The sequence below is a fragment of the Giraffa tippelskirchi genome, chromosome 14, assembly GCF_054371585.1.
Source record: "Giraffa tippelskirchi isolate mGirTip1 chromosome 14, T2T-mGirTip1v1.2.pri, whole genome shotgun sequence".
Classification (NCBI taxonomy): Eukaryota; Metazoa; Chordata; class Mammalia; order Artiodactyla; family Giraffidae; genus Giraffa; species Giraffa tippelskirchi.
Window position 1 is genome coordinate 57,585,069 of NC_137288.1, and position 17,002 is coordinate 57,602,070.

At 39.7% G+C, this 17,002-nt stretch overlaps 1 protein-coding gene across 2 annotated transcripts; it reads right to left on the reverse strand.

Annotated features, from left to right (window-relative positions):
• Positions 1 to 8,047: 8,047 nt before the first annotated feature.
• ATP5F1A (ATP synthase F1 subunit alpha) lies at positions 8,048 to 16,444 on the reverse strand. 2 transcript variants are annotated; one of them, XM_081563343.1, is made up of 12 exons: positions 16,320 to 16,444; positions 14,749 to 14,827; positions 13,364 to 13,533; positions 11,849 to 11,956; positions 11,532 to 11,698; positions 11,183 to 11,331; positions 10,693 to 10,844; positions 10,369 to 10,593; positions 9,748 to 9,855; positions 9,491 to 9,635; positions 8,399 to 8,549; positions 8,048 to 8,261 (listed from the first exon to the last, which is right to left on the reverse strand). In XM_081563343.1, exons 1-12 carry the CDS (start codon positions 16,377 to 16,379, stop codon positions 8,180 to 8,182), a joined length of 1,596 nt encoding a protein of 531 aa, XP_081419469.1. In that variant the 5' UTR covers positions 16,380 to 16,444; the 3' UTR covers positions 8,048 to 8,179. The 2 variants fall into 2 exon arrangements, with proteins under 2 accessions (XP_081419469.1, XP_081419468.1); XM_081563342.1 differs by having other exon boundaries at positions 11,783 to 11,956.
• Between the last annotated feature and the right edge of the window lie 558 nt (positions 16,445 to 17,002).

The following is a 17,002-nucleotide window of genomic DNA, read 5'->3' on the forward strand; positions in this document are numbered from 1 at the left end:
TCCATGGGTCTTGCTTTGAATTGTTTTTACAGCAGAAGTGTGTTAGTCGCTTAGTCATGTCTGACTCTTGACAACCCCATGGACTGTAGCCCACCAGGCTCCTCAGTCCATGGCGATTCTCCAGGCAAGAATAATAGAGTGGGTTGCCATTTCCTTCTCCAGGGGATCTCCCCAACCCAGGGATTGAACCTGGGTCACCTGAATCGCAGGCAAATTCTTTACCATCTGCACCACCAAGGAAGCCCCCAAGGGTCTATAACAAATTTGGGATATTTTACTAATGAAGTTAAATAACACTACTACAGCAATTACACTACTCCAGGAAGATCCCCTGGAGTAGGAAATGGCAACCCACTCCGGTATTCCTGCCTGGAGAATCTCATGGACAGAGGAGCCTGGCGGGTCACAGTCCATGGGGTTGCAAAGAGTCAGACTACAGCAATGATGGAATAATGAATCAATACATTTAATATAAACCACTGTTAATATTTTGGCATTATCTCTTTCAATAATATGCATTTGCATGGTTGGCAGGCAGATTATTAACCTCTGGATCACCAGGGAAGTCCTACATTCGGATTTTTAAGCTCGTACTGCACATATTTGAGTCTTGCTTTTGTAACTTAACAATATTTCATTAGTATTTTCTAAAATCCTTTAATACACCTTTCCTAACATAAAGTTTGATAGCATATGGTGCTGGCCAAATGGACAGGACAGATACTCTTTCATGAAAAAATTGAAAATCTCTGTGAAGAGAAATTTTGCCATATTGCCAAAATTTTTAATGCTCCTTTTTTTTTTTTTGCCACAAGTATTGCAGTGAAAGCATTGAGTCCTAACCACTGGAGCACCAAGGAATTTCCTAAGTGCTCCTATGTTTTGATCCAACAATTCCATGTTAGAGTTTATCCTCCAGATATCTTCATATGTGCAAAGTGAAATATGTATATAATTATTTATAGCAGCATGGTTATTCTGGCAAAAGATTTGAAAGAACTAAATGCCATCAGTGGAGAACTAACTCAATAGATTGTAATGTATCTATACAATTAAATCATACTCTAGCATTAAAAAATGAGGAAGCTCTGTGTTTTGTTATGGAACAATCACCAGCTATAAAGTGGGGAAAAAATAAGATGCGAAACAAACTGCCATTTGGGTAAGGAGGAAAAAGAATAGATACACGTGTTTTAAATGTTCTTCTTATGCAGGGGTGAATGGGGCAGAGGGACATAGGAGGGAAGAAAACCTACTTTTCACTTCATGCTCTCTGGACCTCTGAGTTTATACAATGTGAGTTTATTTCAAACCTCCCAAAAATTAAAAAGAAAAATCTTCAGTATCACATTTTAACTTTTGTGTAATTTCCCATCAAGTGGATATACCAATACTTTCTCAGCATTCTCTTAATGCTTTTAGAAATATTACTGTGATAAATATCTTTTACATAAATTTTTGTTAAAATTCCTCATAATGTAATGTTCATAGAAGCACTATTCACAATAGCCAAGACATGGAAACCTTAATGTCCATTGACAGATGAATGGATAAAGATGTGGTATATATATACAATGGAATACTACTCAGTCATAAATAAGAATGAAATAATGCCATTTTCAGCAATATGGATGCCACTAGAGATTATCATACTAACTGAAGTCAGAAAGAGAAAGACAAGTATGATATCACTTATATGTGAAATCTAAAATATGACACAAACGAGCCTATCTACGAAACAGAAACAGACTCGTGGACATAGAAAACAGACAGTAGTTGTCAAGGGGGAGAGGTTTGGGGACGGATGCAGTGGGAGGTTGGGGTTAGTATATTTAAGCTATTACACTGGAATGGATAAACAACAAAGTCCTACCAAATAGCACAGAGAACTATATTCAATATCCTATGATAAACCATAATGGAAAAGAAAATTTTAAAAAAATGTATGCATATGTATGTGTGTGTGTGTGTGTGTGTGTGTATATGTATAACTGATTCACTTTGCTGTACAGCAAATCAACACAACAGTTAAAATCAACTATACCTCAAAAAAGTTCCTCATAATGTAATCACAGGTTAAATAATATAAACATTTTTAAGGTTTTTGAAATAAAACTGTCAAATTGTTTTCCAGAAGAGTTGTCGAGGAAAGGGAGGCTTCCCCCGAAAGAATTAGGGATCTTTCCCTTGAAACAGGGTAAATGGATGGTGAGTGGCAAAAATAACAAATGCCCACTAAAACCACCAATTTTCCTTTCACTTTAAAAAATCACTCTGCATTCCTCTTCCTCCTGTGCCAACTCGCCTTAGTTGTTCCTTCTTGAAGCAATGCTTTCTTTTCTCTGCTCTCCTCACAAAGCCACATTTCCCCATCAGAATTCAGTCCCAAATGCCCCTGTGTGGTCATCAAGACCTTCCCTCCCCTGACCTTTCCCACTTCACTCCCCCGCCTCCTCCCCTCTCCACCCTAGGCCAGTCAGGCTTTTCTGCCACCCCAATTGTGTTCCTTTGCAGGCTGCTTGGGTGCTGCTCTTCTCAAATTCTATCTCAGCACCACTTCTCCACCTTGTCCAGCCCTTAGTGTCTTCTCACTTCTTGAATTTCTAGAATGTGTCATCCTTATCACACTAACTGGCCCTTGATGAAATATGATTTATATCCATGTTTTTTCTCTAATTTCTGTTCCTCGTGGGTAGCTTACCTCAAGAAGACAGCAAAGCCCCTCAAGATAAGGATGCTATTTTCTCATGCACTCTCATGGATTAGACAATAGTACCACAAAGGGAATTCAACAAGCTCTCCCTGATCATCAACAGCAGTACTGGACTTCCTTGGTGACACGGAGGATAGGAATCCACCTGCCAATGCAGGGGACACGATCCCTAGTCCGGGAAGATGCCACATGCTATGGGGCAACTAAGCCCGTGCCCCACAAATACTGAAGGCTGTGCGCCTAGAGCCCCTGCTCCACAAGAGAAACTACCTGTAATGAGAAGCCCGCTCTTGGCAATGAAGAGTAGCCACCGCTTGCCACGACTAGAGAAAGCCTGCACAAAGCAACAAGGACCCAGTGCAGCCAAAAATAAGTTAATTAAAAAAAAACCCAGCAGTCAGTACCAATTTTTACTTCAGTTCTCATAGCCTGATCCCTCCCTTCCAGGAGACAGGGGCACACCTGGGTAAGAAGCTAAAGCCAGGATCTGAGAAGCAGGACCTGGCCAAGCAGGGGAGAGAGGGCAGCAGTAAGCTGTGGTGTTAGGTCAGCCAAGTCAATGTCAAAAGCAGAGAGGTTGGATTTCATCACTAAGATTAGAAGCTGAGTAGATTTGGGAATGGAGCAGAGGGTCAGAACAGGACATGAATAGTATACAAAGGGAAAAATTCCAGGAGGCTTCAGTACCCAGGGGCTAGCTGTGTGCAACAATGCAAGGGTGAGGGTGGTTTGCCCTTTGCACTGTTGGGGCACAAGGCAGACCACCCCCAAAATATCCTCAGCAGCATGATTTTGAATTAAAGTTACTTAAGAAATTGCAAATGCAAGGAGACTGTAACACCTGTCTCCCTGAAATCAGGAAATAAATCTCCCATTTGAAAGGTCCCCTCTGTGTACCAGGAGGTTGGAAGACATCCTTATCCCCAGAGATAGGAAATTCAGGGCCAAGAAGTCTGTATAAACAAAACTTGTTATGCTTCTTTTATTTACAACCCCAAATCCAAACTCTATTTAGACTCACTTATTAAGCAACCATAGCTGAAGTTTGTCCTGACAATTCCTCTCAAATTTGTCTAAAAAGCATAAAATTTACCTGCTTTAGCCACATCTTATATCCTGTTTCTGAGACTTCCATGTACACGAATTAAAATTTGTTATTTCTCTCATTAATCTGTCTGGTGTCAAATTTTATTAGTAGGCCAGTCAAAGGCAGGGCGAGGGAAAAATTCCCCTTTATTGACCTTTTAAATTTAGAATTTTCTTTAGTGAGGTAAGGAACTCAGATGTGTTCCTGACTGAAGTAATTTAAAGACAGAAAAACTTTGATATTGTTACAGAAGACAACCTACTGTATATAGGGCCTTTTTTTTTTTTTTTTTCCAACAAAGCCACCTTTTAAGGCAAACTGAAGAACAGAAGAGGATGACTTCCCTGGTGGCCCAGTGGTTCAGAATCCACCTGCCAATGCAGGGGACATGGATCAATCCCTGGTCCAGGAAGATCCCACATACAGTGAGGCAACTGAGCCCAAGAGCCACAACTTCTGAAGCCTGTCTGTGCTAGAACCCGTGCTGTGCAACAAGGGAAGCCGTAACAATGAGAAGCCCAAGCACTACAACTAGAGTAGCCCTTGCTTGCCGCAACTAGAGAAAGCCCGCAACGCAGCAACAAAGACCCAGTGTGGCCAAAAAAAAAAAAAAAGGAAATTTATACTTTTATCCTGTACAAACTCATATCCAGTATGTACATAATGTACATATATGGTGTGTCTGTGTGTAAAACTTGTAAAATCAAAAAGAAAAATACAAAACCAAGACTTTCTAGGGCTGGGGCAGGAAATAAGCTGAATTTGAACAAAATATATACATATAATATTGGATTATAATTCAAAGTACAAAATAATTAACCATGAATTTATACTGACATAAGTAGGTAACTGAATATATAAAGAATATGTAAATCTTTTATGCAGAAGAATTTCAAATATAACTGATCACCTTGTTGTACACCTGAAACTAATATTGTACATCAACTGTAAGACAAAGGATGAGATGGTTAGATAGCATCACCAACTCAATGCATATGAGTTTGAGCAAACTCCGGGAGGTAAGTGAAGGACAGACAGGGAAGCCTGGCATGCTGCAGTCTATGGGGTCGCAGAGTCGGACACAACTGAGCAACTGAACAACATAAAACAACAACAAAAGTTTTCCTCTGGCCAAAAGACAATTTATACATGAACTCTTTCAGTTCTACCAGTAGGTATGTTATCTACTGCATTTGATTTGTATTTCTGTGTAGTAACTGCACAATATTTACAGTCATTAAATGTCTTTTGTCCTCCGACCGTAACTCTAAATGTTAAATAACCTAAATGAAATCGTAGTTCTGTCTCGCTCACTTTGCATGCTCTTTAATCTCAACAGTTGATGTTCAATAAACTAAGCACTATTTAAAATATGCCTATCTTAATATTCCTATAATCTTAATTATACTCTTCAGAGACATGAGTATTCACTTTATCATCAACAGATTTTAAAATATAAATCTGAAAGCCATAAAACCTCAAATTTCAGAGGTCAAGTACCTTTTAAGACATTCACCACTCCTCTATAAGCTGTACAAAATACATCTTGACAGGCCATTAGGCAAAGTATTCAGGCCTGCCTGTCCAGAACGGTCAGGTGCCCATGAGGTAACCCATCACATTAGTTTGAGTGGTTTTAAAAAAACTGCATTTGAGTCTCAGAATTTGTTGCTCCCGGTTCATTGCTGCAATGTTTTTTGATGTATAACATAACCACATTAACAATGTATTCCAGTATCACAGAGTTCAACAATGCAAAACCACAATTATTTTTGCACCAACCTAACATTACAATCACAAACAACACATTATATATAAGCTATTCCTCTTTCAATATCACTGAGCCTACCCTGTGTTATAACTACAATACAGAACAGGCATTTGACAGCTCTAGTTTTCTTCCTATAAAGAAACGACAAATGGTTTCTGTTGAATCCTTCCCAATAGAGATTTCAGCAAGATATAAACAAAGCTTCTTAACTAGAAGGAGCTATAGCAAAGTACATTTCATATGGGAAGTTTCACATCATCCTTCAGATTCCAGCATAGAACGACAGGCCTTTCCTTCAGCAACCAGGGGATACACAGCATCACTTCAAATTCCTTCCTGGCTCTAGGGTTTGTGCAAGTTATCAGGCTATTTTGATAGTTTTAAAAGGTTTCAGGTTACTGAAGTAACCCTGTCTTTGCTCAGTCTTCACATTAAGAACACACTTCCATGGCACCAACACTTCAGAAACTCATGTTTGTAAAAGGCACAGGAGTAAAACACAAAGTACACCTGGGAGCTGTTCCATACCTATCAGATGCGTGTGATCAGCTCCAGTTAAATAATGGCCTTTTTTGGGCTTGAGTTTAAACTGAGTTCAGAGGTGCTGGAACTTACAAACAGGTGATACTTGAATCACACAGGCAGAAGTCTTCTCATCACTATGATGAACAACTATAGTTGTTCAGTGACTAAGTATACCTGAAACATTGAAGGCAGGAAGAGGAGAGGACAGATGAGATGGCCAGTTGGCTTGCTCAATGGACAGGAGTCTGAGCAAGCAACAGAATGAGCTAAACTTTAGGTCAACAAAATCAGGGAAAGGGCAGCAACTCTTAATCCTCATGATCAAAGACTTAAATGACCTTCCAAATTCATACAGCTTATGAACAGAAACTGGTCTACATGAGCAAACTCACAAAAACTCTTTTCACCTGGTAGACTTGATGTGTCTCACTACCATCAGACAAATTAAACTACAAGTGTTTAGGGACTTCCTTAGTGGTGCAGTGGATCAGAATCCACCTGCCAATGCAAGGTGCATGGGTTCAATCCCTGGTCCATGGAAGAGTCCACATGCGGCCGAGTTGGGCCCATGCTCTACAGTCCACTCGCCTAGAACCTGTGCAAGAGAAGACCATGCACTGCAACCAGAGAAAGCCCGAGCAAGGCAACCAAGACCCAATGCAGTCAAAACAATTTTTAAAAACTAGATCTTAAAATATTCTGCTTATACAAAGATTCTGAGAGGAAAGTAAAAATAAACATTTTGGCTTTCTTCAGCTGTCATATAAGCAAAATTTCTTCTTATCCCAAATCACAATTTATACTGTAATGATAAATATGGGTGTGTAGTGTATCTACATGCAAAATTCTTAACTACTGGGTAAAATCAATAGATCACACATATAAAGTACAAGTGGCACAATAAAAACTGCAATACACAATTGACAGAAGAAATAAAGTCAGCAGCTGTTAGAGAGCAGAAACTTGGGCGTAGACAAACAAGATTGCCATTTTTTCATCAACAGCCCTGTCCCTGACTATGCCTATGGTACCCAGTTTTTGCTTAGGTATTGCTATGAAGGGTTTGTTTTTTTGGGGGGGTGGGGGGGCAGACAGTCTTTACCATTGGACCACCAGGGAAGTCCCATGTGAAGGTATTTTTTTAGATGATTAACACTTTAATAAAAAAAAAAAAAAGCATTAGACTTTGAGCAAAGTCCATTACTTTCCATAAGGGTGGGTCTCATTGCCATTGAAAAACCTGAGGTCTACTGTGGGAGAAGGAATTCTACCTCCAAATGGAATATTTCCCTAAGTCTCCAACCTGCCCACCTACCCTTTCAAATTTGCCAACATCATAATCTCTGTACACAACTACACTTATGTTTTATTTCTCTGGAGAACTCTGTGAATTAAGCTCTTAGGTCACAGCAAATCTTCACAACTCTTAATAGAAAATATAGTTATCTCTGTGACTGTAAAAATTTCCTAAAAAAACCAAAAATACTAACCTTGAAAACCTGATCACTTCATAATTAAGAACTGCAGCGTACAAAAGGTATTTTAAAGCAAAGATATTGACATGTTCACAATTTTATTCATTCTGATATCGACTTTTGCAATTTTTGTCCTCATCTTTCATTCTTCACTTAGCATTTTTTTCATTTCCTTGAAAACCTTAGTTGCCCTATTCTTTTACTGATTACAGTACCTCTTCATGCAGATCATTCTTCTGGGCAGAGAAGCAGGTTAGGCTTTTCACATTATCAAATATGAACTTTGCCTCTTATGGCCAGTTAGTGAATTTCTCTTTTATCAATCACGAAACACTCTGGAATCGTGCAAAGAACTCAGTCATAAATATTATATAGGCCTGCCAACTTTAATAAGTAAAAAAAAAAGCTAAGAAACATATTTACCAATTCCTCAAAGTAACCTCAGTTCTTTTTAAAGAATCAATCTATAGAAAACCACCAAGCAACATGGAACCTTTATTTTAATGTGATTACTGTACATCTGCAGTATTGGAGTAATCCTTTTACAAATGGAACTAGAAGAAACAATGACAAAACCAAACTGGCATTTGACGTGAATCCACAGGAGTTTAAGCTTCAAATCCAGCCAAGAAGTTTGTTACAATCTCTTTCAGCTTGGCATCTACCTCTTCTGAGATCTTTCCATCAGTCCTATTTGAAAACAAAAGCAGATCAGTTGTGACCTGGGCAAAAATTCAGCGACTAACCTAATTACAGAATTCAAAAGAATTTTAACAATTTTTTATTTTAAAGCTTACAAAAAAAGGAGACCTCAGTTGTGTTCATACCTGATTTTGCCCAAGAGAGCCTGATGTTGGCTGATAACATGAGACAAGAAAGCATTCTCAAATTTTGTGATCTTGCTGGGCTCCAGCTTGTCAAGATAACCCCTGACACCCGCATAGATAACAGCCACTTGCTCTTCAATAGCCATGGGAGCTGAAAAGAAATAAGTAAGTTGCTCAACAAATGCATGCCACTGTTTCCAGAATTAGAGAAACTTATTTTTCCACAAATTATTAACATGTCTCTACAGATCACTGAATTTCACAAGCAGAAATTCAGTATTAGTACTCCTTCCCACCTCCCTGGAGAAACAGTTTTTTCCTCTTACTGGTAAGCCTTGAAATACAATCTTTGCACTTATTCCATGAGCACTATACATCACCCAACAGGACTGTTTTGGGTATAAATAACTTGCTAAAATTTTACAGTAAGATATTTTTTTTGGCTGCACCACATAGCTTGCGAGATCTTAGTTCCCCGACCAGGGACAGAACCCAGGCCCTTGGCAGTGAGAGTACAGAGGTCCTAACCGCTGGACCACTAGGGAATTCCCAACACTAACATTCTTTATTAGTTACCCTTTATTATTTATTAGTTTATTAATTATCTATTAGTTATCCCTTATGGCTCAGCTGGTAAAGAATCCACCCTCAATGCGGGAGACCTGGGTTCAATCCCTGGGTTGGGAAGATCCCCTGGAGAAGGGAAAGGCTACCCACTCCAGTATTCTGGCCTGGAGAAGTCCATGGACTCTATAGCCCATGGGGTTGAGAAGAGTCGGATATGACTGAGCGACCTTCACTTTCAACATTCTTTTAAATCTGCCAGATTCCACATGTATATAGCCAAGAAGGCAACGGTGGGGAGACATGCCATCTACTATGTCTCAATTTCCAAAAGAAAGGTTATTATTATACCCTTCCTAACATTTCCATTGAAATCATGACTGTACTTTAATTAAAACAGATATCAATCATATTCAAAAGGCAACATCTTTAATCAAAGGTAATGGCACATACTACAGTTTGTAAGGAGCTATATGATACTCCCAGGTCCTAACATAGAGTAGGAACTTGACCACATGTACAACTCACCATACTGTCCTTGCTTCAGCAGCTCAGTCAAACGCACACCACGACTCAAGAGTTGTTGAGTGGCAGCATCAAGGTCAGAACCAAACTGGGCAAAAGCAGCAACCTCACGATACTGAGCCAGCTCCAGTTTCATAGTACCTGCCACCTGAAACAGAAATGGTTAACTCACACAATGCAAAAATACTTCCTTCAATGACACAGACCACTGTATAAAGACACTTTTATTTTTAACCTGACGACAAAGTGATACAAATTACCTGTTTCATGGCCCTGGTTTGGGCAGCAGATCCGACACGGGACACAGACAAACCAACATTAATGGCAGGGCGGATACCTTTGTAGAACAATTCTGTTTCCAAGAAGATCTACAATGTAAGGAAAATATACAGGCATATTAGCAAGCTTAAAGAAATCAATTATTTTCACAATTAAGTCACTATAGCAAAAACTGAAACCCCAAAACTGAAGAATGCTAAATGGCTTCTTATCCTAAAGAGCTCTTCAAACCTTTCACAACTCAAAATCATCCCGTATATTCCATTGCTAAGATGAGGCAATGTGAGATGCAAAAAAATTAGGTACCATATTTACATTAAAACTTAAATTGGTGAAGTGATGTGATCTTTCTAGAATTTGCTTCAAAATTACACACAAAAGAGAACCGTGGGTAAAAAGAAAGCAAGAATGAAGTATACTATACCATCAATAGATAAATAGGTGGGATATGTGGGGTTTCATTATACTATTCTCTTTACAATTGAGGTTTTCCATAATGAAAACTAAAAGGAATTTAACAAATTAGTTCAAAACTACCAGTCTCAATTACTGCCTTGAAATCCCCCAAAGTTTTCACACTTATTTAATCATAAAAATAATACCTGTCCATCAGTGATGGAAATGACATTTGTTGGAATGTAAGCAGACACATCACCAGCCTGCGTTTCGATGACTGGAAGAGCAGTCAGGGAGCCACCACCAAAAGCATCATTCATCTTAGCTGCTCTCTCCAGTAGCCGGGAGTGCAGGTAGAACACATCACCAGGATAGGCCTCACGACCGGGGGGTCGGCGGAGCAGCAGGGACATCTGACGATAAGCGACCGCCTACAGTATAGAAGAGTGTTCACCTATTAGACAGGGGCTACCTTTGTCAACTACCACGTACAAACATATAAACACGGCTAAAAATACATTTCTTTAGACCTGTTTGGATAAGTCGTCATAAATGATCAAAGCATGTTTGCCATTATCCCTAAAATATTCTCCCATTGAACATCCAGAATAAGGAGCCAGGTACTGAAGTGGGGCAGCATCTGAAGCAGTAGCTGAAACCACAATGGTGTACTTCATGGCATCTGAGAAGAAAATAAAAATTAAGTTTTACATGATTATTAATATTGTGATTTTAAATTAGAGGCTACTAGAATAAAAATTAAGCACTTTACTACTGTCATTACTATTAAGATTACCCAGTCTAATAGCTTCTACTTTAAAGAAACTAATAAAACCTTAAGTTTACTGCTGCTTTATACTACTGATATAGTTTTTTACTTATTACTTTTGTATTGACTTGTATTAGCAGAAATTTGAACTCATTAGGGAGTAATTAAAATCAGACTTCATTATAAGCATAAGCTATTCTAACATTTGCAGCATCCCAGATAACCGCAATGAGACTGAAGTTCCATAATACCTGCATCTGTAAGTCTCTTCACCAACTGGGCAACAGTGGATCTCTTTTGACCAATAGCAACATAGATACAGTACAGCTTCTTCTTTTCATCAGTTCCATCATTGAATCGTTTCTGGTTAATGATTGTGTCAATAGCAATTGACGTTTTGCTTTAAGAAAAAATAAACATAAATGTTATCAAGTACTTCAAAGAATTCCCCAACTTAAATTCCACTACAAGTTACTCTCATATTACAGTCTACTCTTGCCATATAGCCAAAGTATTAATATCTACCATTCCAAGTCTAAAAGTAACCTTTCAATAGAGCATGTTTTAGTTAGAACTTTTAACAAGCTGTTAAGTCTTTACCCAGTCTGTCGGTCACCAATAATCAGCTCACGTTGACCACGACCAATCGGCACCAAGCTATCCACAGCCTTAATGCCAGTTTGCATTGGTTCCCGCACAGAGATTCGAGGAATGATCCCAGGGGCTTTCAAGCCAACTCGTCTTCGGGCCTTGGAACCAATTGGACCCTGTTAAACAATAAGAAGAAACCCCAGATCAATTTTGCTCTTTGTTTTGAAGCTACAACCAAATCCAATAAATGTTAAACCTACCTTTCCATCAATGGCATTACCAAGGGCATCGACTACACGACCCAGCAGCTCCTCGCCGACTGGAACATCTACAATAGCCCCAGTTCGCTTCACAATATCTCCTTCCTTAATAAGTTTATCATTTCCAAACACGACAACACCAACATTGTCAGGCTCCAAGTTCAAAGACATACCCTATACAAAACACAATTGAACATCCATGAAGCCTGAGTGGCACTTCTTCCCATATACCTACACTACGTATGAAAATGGAAGGGGGAGCAATATCAACTTTTCAGATTTGGTTCACTTCTATTTTTCCACCAAACAATCTTCAGTTAACACCTGTCAAGTTCCCTCGAATAATCCGAGTTTAAAATTATACGCCAAACATGCACCTTACCACATTCTCTAAAAACTAAAATAAGCAAAGAAATTGAACTGCTTAAGCTTTTTCTGCTGCATTTCCTTTGACTACGGTTTTTGAATGGGGTGACCAGTATGTAGTAAAGTGTCAGGGTCAACTAGGATGACACACTTGATTTACATCTGTGAGAACTCATGAACTGAATCTGGTCAACAAATAAAGCTCTCAAGAATTACCGAGTAAATATAGAGGAGTACCATGGAATACCATTGCAGGTACAAAATCTTTAGTCTAAATCTCTGATGTTCAACAGAGTAGCCACTAACATCATATGGCTATTTAAAACTGAAATTAGTAATTGCCCTGTTACCCAAGTCAGAGAAACTTCAATAGTTACTGTATCCATCATATCTATAAAACATTTCCATCATGGCAAAAGTTATTTCAGACAGTATCAGTCTAGACTCCTAGATCTTAAAAGCTAAAAGAAAATGAAAATGAGTTCCTCTATTTCAGCCTAACCTTTCAAAGATACACACAACGATAGATGAAAGGGTCAATTTTTAGCCAAGGTCTGAGAGCTACCGATTAGTCTTTCACACCAACAGGCTCTTTTTCCATACTGGACACCAGCAAGACCAAGACAATCTTTCCCCCATCTATGTGATTAGTGGATAATTCTACTGCCCCTGGTCCACCTGGATAGCATACTCTGCTTTTGTCAGAGAACCCATGACTCCTACAACTCTGATCACCCTACTGGCCAATTACACTCAATCTAATAGAAAAAAGCACACTTTTATTATTAGTGCTTCTGATAACTACACCACTAGCTCACCTCTCAACAACAGGTCTACTCCTACAAGAAATACAAAGTCAATGACTTTCAACTTTCTGCCAAAAATGAATTTAACTAATAAAATGCTTTTGTATAGAATGATCTTAACAGCTACACACAGACTTAACTTTTCACAATCTGGTTGAAGATTTACCCAATTTTGTATTTCAGTGCTAATGGTTACAACTTAATGCGTCCATCAGTCCAGAGGGTAAAAGTTTGGTTAACAAAAAAATTTATTCTTTTCACAATCTATAGTGATAACAAACACAAAATCACTGAAGCAGATTCGGATTCAAAGTTTTAAAAAAAATATGTGACACAATCTCTGAATTACTAACTGAATAACTAAGGAATCACCAATGCTAAAACTATAAAATCTCATTTTACAATTTACCTTTAAACCTGAAGAAAACTCTACCATTTCTTCTGCTTGAACATTTTTTAGCCCATGTACCCGGGCAATACCATCACCAATACTTAAAACACGCCCAGTCTCTTCAAGGTCAACAGAGGTATCAGCTCCAAGAATACGCTCTTCAAGAATAGAGGACACCTCAGCAGTGCCTATTAAGAGAGGACAATTCCATTACAAAAAACAGCCTGGTCCAAAGATCTTTTCAAAACTCATTGCCCCAACAACAGATAAACTATAGCTGTGATCATAATAATTAAATTGTATTCTAAAATTAACATTCTTTAAAAAAAGCTTGATACCTACCACTATGAAAACGAATCCAAGTGACTGAGAGAAAACTTCACGAGACAAACATAAACCAGGTAAGGAGCTAATCAAATTAAGCAATATCCCTAAAATAAATATTTTCTATCTCCTAATTCTTTGGTTTAATCTCTTAAGAAATCCAAAACTTGAATTTTTGGCTAAATTCTATAAAAACTGTATCTTAAAAAACAACTGCTTAGGAATTCCCTGGCAGTCCACTGGCTAGGACTCTGTGCTTTCACTGTCAGAGGCCCAGGCTCAATCCCTGTTGGGGGAAATAAGATCCCACAAGTCACTCAGCCGAAAACAAGCAAAAAACACACAACTGTTTAACAAAATATAAGTACTGACATCTCTTGCATTTTGAAAGTTTATGTCACTTCGACAAAAAAAGGGTAATTTCTTCTTCACACTTTAATCATTTCAGCCAAGGAAAAATTTCATTAGAATGGCCACTTTCAAATAGTGATGAAAACCTGTATTTCTCCCTTTCAAGGGAAGCATGTACTATATTCCTCATCTTGGCATACAGATGATACCTAACTGTATTTCAAAAGCCCTAATGCACATCTCAAAAGAAATTTCTCAACCTACAGAATCGTAAGTTTACCTCCTCATTTCTCTATTGCATTTAAAATGTGCAAATTCAGATTGCCAGGTATAGGTTACCAGTTCCTGTTTTTGAAACACATAAACATAAAAATTGTCTTTTCCCAATGTCTATTAGGAAAGGGTTCATAGGTCAGAAAAGGGCCTACCACCTGACATACTGATACAGACCAAGAAGTATTCATTATGACAAAAAAAGAACCTGTGCTCCCATCAAGAGAAATAAATAATTATAGTTCATTTCACTAGAAGGGAACCTACAAAGATAGAGCTAAATGGTATATTATGGGTTCAGAATCTAAAATTCCAAAGTAACTAAAATCGAGAGAAAAAAATTCACTAATGAAAAAAATCCAAAAAATATTCCCAGCAGGTATGTAACCTACGTAACATTTTTCATTTAGTAACAAGGTAGTAAGTGTGGTCCAGACATAGAAATAATGACTTACCGGTCTTCTGAAGACGAGAGTTAGAGGCATGCAGGTTCCTTGCAGCAATGAAGGATGATCCCAAAGCATTTTTGGAGACCTAGTGCAAGAAATTTTCTTTAAAAATCTGATTTAAAAAAAAGCCTTTATAAAACTAGCAAGCTTAAACAAATGCAGGCTTGGTATGATCAAATTATCAGCACAAATATTAATCATGTGAGAAAGCATTTATACATGAAAATTTATTAATGCAGTTCCTGGTACACTGTAAATACACTAAAAAAAAAAAAAAAGCATATTTTAAAAAGCAAACGCTAACAAAGTATCTTTCCTTTTAAAGGCACCAGATAAGTATTATTTTGACTTCAAATGTATTTCAATCGAGTCGTGGAAAGCCTCAATTTTATAAACTGCTTCCTACAAGGGGCAAATCTCAATAGATTTCCTATTCTAATCTTAAAAAAAGCCTCTAAATGTTGAGTTTGGTTAGAAACTAAGAGATATGGCAATATGCACTTTGTTTTCAAAAAAAACTTCCTTCAACAAATCCTGCAGGGAATCCGGACCCTCCTTCTACAACTGTGGTTGGTCAAGGCATATTCTGAAGACACTCCCTTCTACAGGACTAGGATGAATGTCTTTGAGTACTTCTTTTTTTGTTGTTAATAGAAATCCAAGATGTTATCAGCGGTTGTGTTAGGGCAGTAAATGGCCAACGTATTTATTTGGTCTTCCAAACTGAGATTACTCTGAAGATGATAACACAAGTAAATGTCAAAGCGTTTACATAACCTTTAGGAGTTATGTCCCTAACTTCAAGGGATTTAATTAATAAAGGGCACTGACCTTCACAAGAATCTCCCAACCTATGTTTTACTTGAGTTTTCAATCACTAACAATCCTCAAGGATGAAATCTTAAAGCAAGTCAAAGCACCACCAACGAAAGTCTGCCAGTCTGAGACAATTTGGAAGCCAGCTCCTCCGCTGTCAGGGTGGTACCCGCACTGAAATGCATATTCGCACCTGTACGGTGTTTTCACGATCGCTTCACTATTCGGCACTAAGAGATCGCATATTGAAGCATTCAGAAAAGCACCTTCATTTATTGCTTTTCTCTGAACTGACCTCGGGAGGAGGTGAAATGCCAGAGCCTGCTGACCTTCACGCAATGCTCCCCACCTTGCTTCAACCGGGCTGACAACAGTGCTCTGACCTTCAGCGAGGAAGTCCGGGGAGTCAGTGGGGCCCAGGCTCCCCGTTTCGGAGCAGGCCTCGGGAAACTACCGCCCCAACCCTGACCTTCATCCAAGGCCCCTCTCCGGCCTCTTGGACGAAGACTGGAATCGTCCCGAGGCGCCATCTCCAGACAGCACGAAGGTCACTGTCTCCCCTGCAGCACCCTGCACCCTCCCGCACCGGGCGAGCAAAAGAGCCCTTCGCCGACAGCCGAGGCCAGGCCGAGCGGCCAGCGGGGCAAGATGGCGCCGCCCGCCACAGCCCCTCACCCTCCACACAGAAAGAGAGCCCGAGCCCGTGCAATCGCCACCCGCCGCTGTCTGGACCCTCCCTCCAGCCAGCCTCCCGTGCTCACCAGCCCGGCTCGCCGAGGAAGGGCGCGGGCCACGGCCGCGGCGACGCGCACGGACAGCATCTTTGCAGCTCCTCTTCAGGTGCTTCCTCCGCAGCCGCAGCCTGGAGACTGACTGGAACAAAATGGCCGAGCTGCGGGGAAGGTCAAAGCAGTCAGCCCACGTGACCCGGATGTACCGCCCTTGGCTTTCACCCCCGGACGCGAATCTGCCAGGGTGGGGGGTGAGGGGGCTAATTACTTTCTTCCTTTAAGCATCATTTTTAGATATGAACCTGCAGATGATTTATTAGACGTTTGCCAGCTTCGGCCCAGGCACTGGTTACATATTTACTTTGCTCTTTCTCATCGACTTTGTGGTTGCCCTGGGCGACCACATGGGTATAGCGGAACTGGATGAGAAGCAGTTTCCAGGCCGCATCCAGGTAGAAAAAGGATGCTGCCGTCACCTTGTCCTGGGTCGCAGCTGGCTAGCTTGACCATCAGGGGGGTTGACTGTGGCGGGTCCCGAAGATATAGCTATTAAACCTTGGTGATGTGGGTGCAATAGTTACTCCTCTTGGGCGTGCAGGCAGCGGAGCATTTCTTGCTGTGCGAATTAACGCTGTCCAGATCGCTAGCCACACCCCCAGAGATTCTGAGTCAAAAACTGGGGGCAAGCTGAACGTTTGAAAAGCACCCACACT